Source organism: Podarcis cretensis (genome assembly GCF_951804945.1).
Source record: "Podarcis cretensis genome assembly, chromosome: 13".
Classification (NCBI taxonomy): Eukaryota; Metazoa; Chordata; class Lepidosauria; order Squamata; family Lacertidae; genus Podarcis; species Podarcis cretensis.
In genome coordinates this window covers 55,293,211-55,305,540 of record NC_137182.1, presented here as the reverse complement: position 1 = coordinate 55,305,540, position 12,330 = coordinate 55,293,211, and the positions used below count along the sequence as shown (strand labels likewise).

Below are 12,330 nucleotides of genomic sequence, written 5' to 3'. Positions count from 1 at the left end.
TGCAGATGATACCCAGCTCTACCTCTCTTTCAGATCAGAACCAGTGAAGGCGGTGAAGGTCCTGTGTGAGTGCCTGGAGGCGGTTGGAGGATGGATGGCGGCTAATGGATTGAGGTTGAATCCTGACAAGACAGAAGTACTGTTTTTGGGGGACAGGAGGCAGGCAGGTGTGGGGGACTCCCTGGTCCTGAATGGGGCAACTGTGCCCCTGAAGGACCAGGTGCGCAGCCTGGGAGTCATTTTGGACTCACCGCTGTCCATGGAGGCGCAGGTCAGTTCTGTGTCCAGGGCAGCTGTTTATCAGCTCCATCTGGTACGCAGGCTGAGGCCCTACCTCCCGCGGACTGCCCACTCAGGTCCAACTCCGAGGGCCTTCTGGCGGTTCCCTCCCTGCGAGAAGCCAAGTTACAGGGAACCAGGCAGAGGGCCTTCTCGGTGGTGGCGCCAGCCCTGTGGAATGCCCTCCCACCAGATGTCAAAGAGAAAAATAACTACCAAACTTTTAGAAGAGATCTAAAGGCAGCCCTGTTTAGGAAAGCTTTTAATGTTTAATAGGTTATTGTATTTTAGTGTTTTGTTGGAAGCCACCCAGAGTATTACTTCAGTTAGCAGAAGCTTTGCAAGAGCTGAGCTGCAACCACAAATCCGAGCTCACGGCACCTGCTCAGTCTCTCTGCATGTGCCTGAGCTGAGCTGCAAGAAAATTGGCCACAGACTGAATGTTTAAAAATAAATAAAACAAGATTTGCAAGAAACCGATGAGGTTCCTACAACAGACGTTTACACTGAGCTCAGCTCTTCCGCACCTTGGCAAGGTCTGCTCCGCTACATCAGATCAGTTCTCTTTTATTGCTAACGGGAATTTATTATTTCATTATGTTTATTTTACATCATAAAATGTACACAACGTTTGCTCGTGGGAAACAAACAAAGCGGTTTACAGAAAGCCATAGAATTATCAGGAAGAACAGTTAAAAAATCAACCATTCGAGGTATTCCAAACATTATTTTAAAAACTGGTCGTGGTTAAATGGAATAGAGTTTTTACCTATCTTTTTAAGGCTTGCCTAAATAAGAAAAAAAAAAAATTTAGCAGGTGCTGAAAAGGCTTTGCAAGGAACTGGAATGGGAGATCGGGGGTGAAAATGAGAGAAAAAACCCACCTTCCATTTTTAGAATTGCAAATATGGGAGAACCCTGCGAGGAGCCTGAATCGTTTATTTCTTCATTAAATTGTCCTTTTCCATTTCAAGTGAGCTTAATGGCTGAGAGGGAGGATTCGAAGCCTGGTCTCCTAGGTCTCGGCCCAGGGCTCTACACACCACCCACACTGAAACGTCTCCTCGAAAGCAGTGACACCGCTCACCTTGAAGGGGCGTTGCGATGGATTCTCGATAGTCACAGCTCCCAGCAGCCAAGACGAACTCTGCATCCCTCTCCTTGTCCACAGGGTGGAGGAGTTCCCCGAAGGATATTGAACTTTCACCGCCAGCTGGCCCCTGCTGTCTAGGCTGTACAGGTAGTAGAGGAACTCGACGCAGGTCTCTGGCGCGGCCGGGTCCAGATCCGGGCTCTGCAACTGCACGGATGCTCCTTCCTCTGGGTAGACATAATGGCCTCCTGGAACGGGATGAGAAGTCGCTCGTTTCATGCAGGGACAGCACTCATGTGCATTTACCTGCTCCGGAGGGCAGGATCCGAACTGACGGATTCAAATGAGTAGGAGACAGATCCCTACACAAACCTGTCTATGCCTGCTTTAAAGCCATCTGAATTACAGCTTAGACGCCTGCTCCTTGGGAGAAAAGCAATGACAAACCTAGACAGCATCTTAAAAAGCAGAGACATCACCTTGCCAACAAAGGTCCGTATAGTTAAAGCTCTGGTTTTCCCAGTAGTGATGTATGGAAGTGAGAGCTGGACCATAAAGAAGGCTGATCGCCGGAGAATGGATGCTTTTGAATTCTGGTGCTGGAGGAGACTCTTGAGAGTCCCATGGACTGCAAGAAGATCCAACCTCTCCATTCTGAAGGAAATCAGCCCTGAGTGCTCACTTGAAGGACAGATCCTGAAGCTGAGGCTCCAAGACTTTGGCCACCGCATGAGAAGAGAAGACTCCCTGGATGTTGGGAAAGATGGAGGGCACAAGGAGAAGGGGATGGCAGAGTACGAGATGGTTGGACAGTGTTCTCGAAGCTACCAACATAACTGCGGGAGGCAGTGGAAGACAGGAGTGCCTGGCGTGCTCTGGTCCAGGGGGTCATGAAGAGGAGGACACAACTAAACGACTAAACAACAACAACTAAACTGAAAACTATGGAGAGACTTGGTCAGAATAGAGATGTTGGATTCTTGTCTTGTTGTTTGTTGTTATTTAGTCGTCTCATTACACATGCTAAAGCCATCCCTTGCTTTTTCCTGTAGGACTAATTGCAGTCATTAGCAGTCGTCAACAGGTTTACCATACCCATTGAGTCAATCACCCATCTCCCTCTACCCTTCTGAGAAAAACCCCACCCCACCATTCCACTACTGTATATAAGGGTCTGGTGACTTCTGTTTCAGTGTATCTGAAGAAATGTGCATGCACACGAAAGCTTATACCCAGAATAAACTTAGGTGGTCTTGTAAGGTTCTACTTGACTTTCTAAAAGTTTTTATTTTGACTGTGTCAGACCAACACGGCCATCTGGTTAGTCAGTGGCGGAAAAGTCCGTAAGTGGAGAAAATGGCTGAGGATTATTATTATTATTCCTCTCTCCTTATACTAGAACCTAGTGGTTTCCCCAGCCACGCTGGGCAGCTTCCAACAGAATATTAAAATACAATGATCTATTAAACATTAAAAGCTTCCCTAAACAGGGCTGCCTTCAGATGTCTGCTAGTTGTTTTTCTCTTTGACATCTGGTGGGAGGGTGTTCCACAGGGCGGGCGCCACCACCGAGAAGGCCCTCTGCCCGGTTCCCTGTAGCTTTGCTTCTCGCAGGGAGGGAACCGCCAGAAGGCCCTCGGAGCTGGACCTCAGTGTCCGGGCAGAATGATGGGGGTGGAGACGCTGTTCAGAGCAATAAAAACATAAAACTGGACAATAAAAACCATACAGGTGTTATAAACAGGCTTCCATTAACCATTAACTGTTCAATACAGATAGAATAAAGTATGGTACAAAGTTAAACTATGGAAATTGCCCGGCAGGAGGCAGGGGTGGCCACCAATCTTGATTAAAAGAGGATTAGACAAATTGGTGGTGGAGGAGAAGAAGGCTCTCAATGTCTATAAGCCACGATGCTCTGTATCAGAGGCTGTATATCTCTGAGGACCAGCTGCCAGGACTCACAGAGTGCCGCGTTACCCTCAGGTCCTGTTTGTGAGTGTAATAAACGAGAATCTGCCCTTATTCCCTTATGGGGGACACAAGAGCCCTTATAGAGTCCTTTGCAGGTTCTCCATCGGTCGGAGAAAATAACAGAGGCCAACCAGAGAATATTGAGAAGCAAAGCAGCTAGTAAGCCTGATCTTTATTGAGCTGTTGCAACAGGGTGCCCCCTTCACACGCAGGAAAGGAGGAGGATCCGAACCCAGGTGTGCCTGCCCTTATATAGACATTTAAATTGCCCGCCCTGGAGTTCAAGACCACCCCCAGAAACATCATACCTACATCACAGAAAGGGCGGTCTACAGCAGAAATCTGAGTGCGTTGCTTATCTCCTGTCTGGCAGGTTACCTATTCATGCTCACTTGATTGGATTGCTTGGGGAACCTGGCCAGTCTTTTGTAATGACAAATACTTAGTTCCTTAGCCAGAGCACAGGCTCACACCCTATTCATACCTTAAATGTGCCCTTACGGCAGGATTTGTGAGGAAAGAGACAATGGGAAGGTTTCCCACTTTGACCGTGCAGAGAAATATTTGAGGTCAATTTGTTCAGGACTTTTTTTTCTGTTTCTGTTTCAGACATGTGGTTTATATATTTACGTGCATGTTTGCTTGGTACATTTATGAACATTTATTACATATCTAAGACCTTAAAATTCTCATAATCTCATGTTGGACTTGACGGACTTTGGCCCCGATTCAGTAGCACCCTCCTTATTTCCTTAAGATCTTAATCATACATTGCTGGAAGGGAGATTTCGTCGTCTCTGCCCTGGACCTTCCATTTTATTGATCCTGAGTTCCGGGGTTACGAAAGGAGGAAAACCTCTGTCCAGTCCCTCCAGACTCCCTGATACGATTTCCTAAGAACATGAGAAGAGCCTGACTTCACCCCTCTAGTCCAGCGTCCTGTTCTCACAGTGGCCGACCAGATGCCTCAATAGGGAAACTCGCAGGCAGGATTCGAACAGAAGAGCCCCTCTCCCCTCCTGTGGTTTGAAGCAAGTGGGGTTCAGATTTTATCCTCCTCCTCCTCCTCCTCCTGGGGGTGGTTCTGCAGCCTCCAGCCTCAAAGCAGGCCAGGCCTCCCTCTGGAGCTTTGGAAAGTTATCTTCCACCAGGGCCAGGGCCTTCTCAGTGGTGGCTCCGACTTGGTGGAATGCTCTGTCCCAGGAGACCAGGGCCCTGCAGGATCTGATCTCTTTCCGCAGGGCCTGTAAGACAGAACTATTCTGCCTGGCTTTCAATTTGAACCTGGCCTGATCTTTTATTCCCCTTCCTTCCCTCCCCCTCCCCTTTTTGTGAAGATTGCCCGCTCTGGGGTCCCACAGCTGGTACTCCCCTGGACTCGCTGGTCCAAGTGGGACTAATTTAGCCAGCTAGCCCTGGTGATCATCTAATGTTTATTGGATGGATTTCCCCCCTAAATTGATTTTTGATTTTATTGTTATTTACGCTTTATATCGTATTTTATGCTTTTTTTAATAGCATCAATTAAGTGTTTTAAATTTGTTGTTAGCCTGAGCCCGGTTTCCTGAACCGGGAAGGGCGGGGTATAAATAAAAAAATATTATTATTATTACTCTGTTATAAGAAAAAAACTGCTCCTTTGTCCCTTATGGGGTACTCAAGCGCCCGTATAGAGTCCTTATATAGGTTCCCTATCGGTAGGAGAAAATAACAGAGGCCAACCAGTGGCTAGTAAGCCTGGGAGGGGGGAGAGGAACCCAGAACATTGGTGTGAAAGCTCTGATATAGACTCTTGAAACTGCCTCTTCTGTAGCTCAAGACCACCCCCCAAAACATCATACATACATCACAGAAGGAGATGGTCCCCAGCAGAAATTTGGGAGTGTTGCTTCTCTCCTGTCTGCCAGGATACCTGTTCATGCCTTAGCGATTGCCTTTTCTGGTTAGCCTGGCCATTCCTTGGAGATGGAAAACACTTAGTTCCTGATACTGATAGTGTGCTCAGCTTAACAGATATCTGCCAGGCTGTATTTGAAAAGGGAGGTGTAAGCCCCAAAGACAACTAGAAAGCTTTCCCCATTTCCTTCCTCCTTGCAGAGAAAGAGTCGAGGTCAATTTGGGAGAGTCAAAATGGCTTCAGGATTGTTCTCCTGTACTAGGACCCACGTACCTATGGGACCGCCTCTCCTGGTATGCCCCGCGGAGGACCTTAAGGTCCACAAATGACAACACCTTGGAGGTCTCAGGTCGCAAGGTGGTTAGGTTGGTCTCAACTAGGGCCAGGGCCTTTTCAGCTCTGGCCCCGACTTGGTGGAATGCTCTGTCACAAGAGACTAGGGCCCTGCGGGACTTGACATCTTTCCACAGGGCCTGCAAGACAGAGCTGTTCCGCCTGGCCTTTGGTTTGGACTCAGTCTGACCCTTAAGTCTCCATCCTCTTATGGTTTTGATCTATGGGCTACTTTTAAAATGAGGCTGCATTTTAAATTGCATTTTAACCTGTATTTTAAATTGGTCCCTCCCGCATTATGTTTTTATTGTGATTTTATTGGTGTTAGCCGCCCTGAGCCCAGCTCTGGCCGGGGAATAAATAAAATTTATTATTATTATTATTATTATTATTATTATTATTATTGACACGTGGTTTATATACTTATGTACGTGTTTGCCTTGTACATTTATGAACCTTTGATTTATATATTTGAGACCTTAAATTCTGATAACATACTCCGTTCGGGGACCCCTCCTGGCGGTCCAGGGCTCTCCCCAGGCTTCTTGCCCTCTCCTCGGATCCAGTCCCCGCTCTCATCCTTAGGCTGGGTCCAGTCACAGAACGGGCTGCCGGCGTCATCGAAGTCGCAGCTGGCGAGGGCGGCTGAGTGGAAAGAGAGGAGACAAGCATAAGGGCCGGCAACAGCTGCAGGATCCACACAGGCACCAAGGCCAGACTTCTGCACAACTCCTGCGCTGCAGGGGGCTGGACTAGATGGCCTTTGGGGGGACCCTTCCAACTCCGCAGTTGTGAAGGTTCAACACCTTCCGCATTTCGGCAGCGGCACAGGCTGTCTGACCCAGAAGTCCGGGTTGGGGAATGGCGTCGGCAGGGGCATGCAAGCGATGGGGACGCTCTGCACATGGTCAAGAACAGTTTGGCGGAGTGTGGGCCACGTGCATTGCCTGTGTGGGGATTCCCGGCCTTACTGGATCCCATCCCAAAGGATAAATCAACATGGCGCTGATTGGCCAAAAGTTTCCCAAAACGCTAACACCATTGGCAGCTTCGCCCAGAAAAGTCCTCCTTTGCAGCTAGTGGGGTCCAAACTTTTTTCAAAGAGGGCCGTATTTGATGAAGTGAAGGGCCGTGGGGGCCAACCAAAGTTGTTGACCTTTTTTTAGGATTGAAGTAGGAATAGGATCCAAACTGCAGCAGTCTAATTGATCCTAAAACAATAGGATTCAGAATGCAGCAGTCTGATTGGTCCTAGAACAATAAGATCCAGGATGATTGGTCCGCAGGAGCCGCCCAATCCAACTCCAGGTGGAAGTGGATCTGCAACCTGATTGGCCTACAGGAGAATCCCGGAACTAGCCAATCACATTGTCTAAATAATGTATATAAAGCAGATATTCTGGGGGAACTTCTATTCCTCACTACTATGAGCTGAATAAAGAGCATGAAATCCACACTCGACTCCAAGTATACAGTGGTACCTCGGGTTACATACACTTCAGGTTACATATGCTTCAGGTTACAGACTCCGCTAACCCAGAAATAGTACCTTGGGTTAAGAACTTTGCTTCAGGATGAGAACAGAAATCGTGCTCTGGCGGTGCGGCAGAAGCAGGAGGCCCCATTAGCTGAAGTGGTGCTTCAGGTTAAGAACAGTTTCAGGTTAAGAACGGACCTCCGGAATGAATTAAGTACTTAACCCGAGGTACCTCTGTATTTCAAAGTTTTTGACCTTTTTTAGGGTTGAGGTTGCTGAGGTTTTTTCTTAGTATTTTACCCCAGGAAATAAACTGCCACAGGGCCCAGATTAGGCCCCCGAAACGGACTTTGGACATGCCTGAGCTTTATATGAGAGTTATATGAGAGAGGGCGTTATATAAGAGAGGGCAGGGCAAGGGAGCCTTCTAGCCCCGTCCGGGAAGCAGTTGTCGTCACTTACATTTTGCTGCGAAAGGCTTTGGTGGTAGCTCAGCCCCAAGGAACTGATTTGCCCTGAAACAAGAGGAATGAAGAGTTAAAAGGGTAATAACCCCATAACCCCTAAATGCTTCTCAGGTACCGTCCACAAAATCAGCATTAATGTCGACCCAGTGGGCTGCAGCTGCATAAAAGGAGAATTACACACCAGGGATAATTAGGGGAGGAACCGAAAATAAAATTGCTGATATCCTAATGCTTTTAAAACACACTTGGAATACTGTGTGCCGTTCTTTTAAGGTAAAGGTAAAGGGACCCCTGACCATTAGGTCCAGTCGTGGACGACTCTGGGGTTGCGACGCTCATCTCGCTTTATTGGCCGAGGGAGCCAGTGTACAGCTTCCGGGTTATGTGGCCAGCAGGACTAAGCCGCTTCTGGCAAACCAGAGCAGTGCATGGAAACGCCATTTACCTCCCCACTGGAGTGGTACCTATTGATCTACTTGCACTTTGACTTTTGAACTGCTAGGTTGGCAGGAGCAGGGACCGAGCAACGGGAGCTCACCCCGTCATTGCGGGGATTCGAACCACCGACCTTCTGATCGGCAAGTCCGAGGCTCTGTGGTTTAACCCACAGCGCCACCCGCGTCCCGCCTTATATAACCTTGCCTTATATAGGATGGGGTAGAGCTGGGGAAAGGGTTTAGAAAACGGCAACCAAAATGATGGAAGGGGATGCAGTGACTGCTGCTATGAAGAAAGGCTTCAGCCTTTGGGGCTGTTTAGTTTAGAGAAGAGCCAGGTAAGAGGCAACGCAATCGTTGCTCACAAAATGATGCACAGCACGGAGGAAATGGATAGAGCAAAAGGTTTTATCCCTTTTGTCTGACACCAAAACTCACAGACATCCAGTAATGTGGGAAGACTTGGGCAGCTGAAACAAAGTCCTTTTCTAGTACTGCATAGTTCTAGATATCCATTCTGAAGGAAATCAGCCCTGAGTGCTCACTGGAAGGACAGATCCTGAAACTGAGGCTCCAAGACTTTGGCCATCTCAGGAGAAGAGAAGACTCCCTGGAAAAGACCCTGATGCTGGGAAAGATGGAGGGCGCAAGGAGAAGGGGACGACAGAGGACGAGATGGTGGGACAGTGTTCTCAAAGCTCCCAGCATGAGTTTGACCAAACTGCGGGAGGCAGTGGAAGACAGGAGTGTCTGGCGTGCTCTGGTCCAGGGGGGCACGAAGAGGCGGACACGACTAAAGGACTCAACAACAAAAAGTTCTAGATACAGGTAGGTAGCTGTGTTGGTCTGCCATAGTTGAAACAAAATAAAAATATTCCTTCCAGTAGCACCTTAGAGACCAACTAAGTTTGTTATTGGTATGAGCTTTCGTGTGCATGCACGCTTCTTCAGATACACACGAAAGTTCGTACCAATAACAAATTTAGTTGGTCTTTAAGGTGCTACTGGAAGGATTTTTTTTTATTTTGATAGTAAAAGGTAAAGGGATCCCTGGCTGCTAGGTTCAGTCGTGGCCGACTCTGGAGTTGCGGCGCCAGCATGACCAAGCTGCTTCTGGCGAACCAGAGCAGCGCACGGAAACGCCGTTTACCTTCCCGCCAGAGCGGGACCTATTTATCTACTTGCACTTTGACGTGCTTTCGAACTGCTAGGTTGGCAGGAGCAGGGACCGATCAACGGGAGCTCACCCCGTCATTGCGGGGATTCGAACCGCCGATCTTCCGATCGGCAAGTCCTATGCTCTGTGGTTTAACCCACAGCGCCACCTGCAGGGATGGCCAGTAACTTAGAAGGCCTTCAAGGAGGACTAGACAAATTCATGGGGGACCAAGTCTATGGATGGCTACTGCTAGCCACAATGGCTATGCCCTGCCTCCACGGTCAGAGGCTTCTGAACGCCAGTTGCTGGAAGACATGGGACAGGAGAGTGTTCCTCTTGTGCTTGCTGGTTCCCCATTGAGGCAACTGGTTGGACCCTGCGAGGACAAGCTGATTTACTAGACGGTCCTAATGCAATGTACCGTATTAGCCTGAATATAAACCACACTTCTTCCCCCCAAATTCTGATCGTGAAAAGTTAAAGTGCGGGCTTATATTTGTGACCTTACACCGCCGGCAAAGTGGCGCGGCTCCCTTCGTTGCAGGAGACAGGCCAGGAGCGCAGGGCAACGGTACCCGTCCCGTCCACAGCTCCCTAGCCTCCCCCAAGCTGCCGAATTTTAAAAGTGCAGCTTATTTGTGGGTGCAGCTTATATTCAGGCCAATACGGTATGTTCTTTTTTTCAATTTTTTTTATTGATTTTCACAACATTATAAACAAACAAACACATAAAACACACATAAACCATAACCTTATTAAAAATTACACTTATTAACCTTATTAAGTGACTTCCCCGCTCCCCCTTGGTTGAATTTCATTGTGTGTCCTTTTAACAGTTTTCCAAATCATAGTTCTTAAAATAATTTAACTTAAACATCAACATCCTTCGATCTTCACATTATGAAATTAAACCTGTTAATTCATCACTTAAATAAAATCCTAAGCCAATTAAGTATCTGCAAGCTGTTTTTAGTTAGAATATGGTATGTTCTAACGTTGCATTATAGCGCAAAGTTCCCCTGGGTATGGCAGCAAAGATTTGCACTGGGGAAGCATCACAGAATGACGACCGAAGAGATACGCAGTGTGGATGGCCCAGGATAACTCTGCCGCTAAAGCACCATGATTGCATCGAGGGCATGTTGCAGAAAACACACATAGACACAGAAGCCCTCCATCGTTTCACAGATCTCAACGCCTTGGGGACATGGCTGCTGTTCCTTCCCATCATTACTTAGCACACTTTCTCACCTGGTGACCTTGACTCTCCACCTGGGCGTTGGCGTTGCTCAAAGTTCAAGGTGGGAGCAAACATCGCTGTGAGGCTAATACTCTACAGGCTCAGAGCAGCCCAGTTGGACTAAGACATAGCAATAAAGTTCAAGGGCCTTCTCGGTAGTGGCACCCGCCCTGTGGAACGCCCTCCCACCAGATGTCAAAGAGAACAACAACTACCAGACTTTTAGAAGACATCTGAAGGCAGCCCTGTTTAGGGAAGCTTTTAATGTTTGATGTATTATGGTATTTTAATATTTTGTTGGAAGCCACCCAGAGTGGCTGGGGAAGCCCAGCCAGATCGGCGGGGTATACATAATATATTATTATTATTATTATTATTATTATTATTATTATTATTATTAAATGGCAAAGCGATAAATACCAGAAAGTAATGGGCTGAGGTACAGTAAGTGCGGAGGGTGAGGAGGACTCGGTTAAGCGAAGTAGGTTTGCAGGAGCAGAGAGGCTGGGGGCCAGGGCGTCGGGCTTCTCCGGGAATAAAAGAAAGAAGTCTGCTTGGTGCCATAGTCTCGTGACAGGGCCTTTTCGGTGTTGGTTCCCCATTTGTGGAATGCCCTCCCAGTTCTTGTCTCTCTCATAGCTCACTTTCAGGAGGAATTTTAAAACTTTCCTGTTTACCCAGATCTTTTAATGGCTGGAAGATTCTGTTAAAGGGGACCCTGAATTCACCGGGTTCTGGGTACCCCATTTTAAGAGGGATATTGACAAAGTGAAAATTGTGAAGAGAAGGGCAGGCAATCAGATGAAGGGTCTGGGAACCCAGCCTTGTGAGGAACGGTTGAGGGAGATGGGTATATTTAGCCTGGAGAAGAGACGACTTAGAACTTTCTTTATGTATGCAAGAACAGCAGCAAGAATACTCATTGCGAAGTATTGGAAGACACAAGATCTACTCACCCGGGAAGAATGGCAGATGAAGTTGATGGAATATATGGAATTGGCGGAAATGACTGGCAGAATCCGAGACCAGGGAGAAGAGTCGGTGGAAGAAGATTGGAAGAAATTTAAAGACTATTTACAGAAATATTGTAAAATCAATGAATGTTAGAATGATGTCGGAATGAAGTCAAGTGGTTCTTAGCAGTAACGCTAGAAAGGAGTAGGTGAAAATGTATTTTTAATAGGCAAGAAAGTAAAGTTATAACATATTAAGATAAGGGATTAAGATAAAAATAAAGAGGGAAAGGATTTGCTGAGTTAACCAATTGAATTGGAATACAAAAAAGGGAGGTGTGGGGAGGTCAGCGAAACAAGTAAATGAAAGATAAGTTATGGAATGATGGACTTATTTTTAATTGTGTTTATTTTTTCTGTATTTTGTATTTTTCTTTTTACCTTTTTCCCCCTTACCTTTGTAACCTTTTTTGAAATTTCAATAAATATTACTTAAAAAAAAAAAAAAAGAGAAGAGAGGACTGAGAGGGTAGTTCCCTTCAAAATATCTAAAGGGCTGTCCCATGGAAGATGGAGCAAGCTTGTTCTCTGCTGCTCCAGGGGGGAAACCTTGAACTAATGGATTCATACCAAAAGAAAGGAGATTATGACTAGACTTTCTGAGGATTAAGAGCAGTTTGACAGTGGAATGGACTCCTTCAGGAGGCTGTCAACTTTCTTTCATTGGAAGTTTTCCAACAGAGGTTGGAAGTCCACCTGTCAGCTTGGATTCTTGGAGTATTGGCTGGGGGCTAATGGGACTTGTAGTCCAAAAACGCCTGCAGTTCACCAGGTCGGGGGAAGGCTGCATTATAGGAGAGGTTAAGGAGAAACTTCCAGAGAGCTTCGCGAGTTCTGGACCATCATCTTATTTGGCATGTCCACAGGGTAATAATAATAATAATAATAATAATAATAATAATAATAATAATAATAATAATTTATTTATAATCCATCCTCCCCAGACGAAGCCGGGCTCAGA

The 12,330-nt window shown here is 46.9% G+C and overlaps 1 protein-coding gene across 1 annotated transcript in view; it reads right to left on the bottom strand.

The window, feature by feature from the left end:
* Positions 1-12,330, bottom strand: part of ZAN (zonadhesin) — a 71,174-nt gene that overhangs the window by 57,384 nt on the left and 1,460 nt on the right. The window contains exons 2-4 of the mRNA XM_079951700.1: positions 7,516-7,568; positions 6,075-6,221; positions 1,367-1,620 (exon numbers count right to left, since the gene is read on the bottom strand). Of these exons, the coding sequence (XP_079807826.1) occupies positions 1,367-1,620; positions 6,075-6,221; positions 7,516-7,568 (454 nt within the window). The remainder of the gene's footprint in view (positions 1-1,366; positions 1,621-6,074; positions 6,222-7,515; positions 7,569-12,330) is intronic.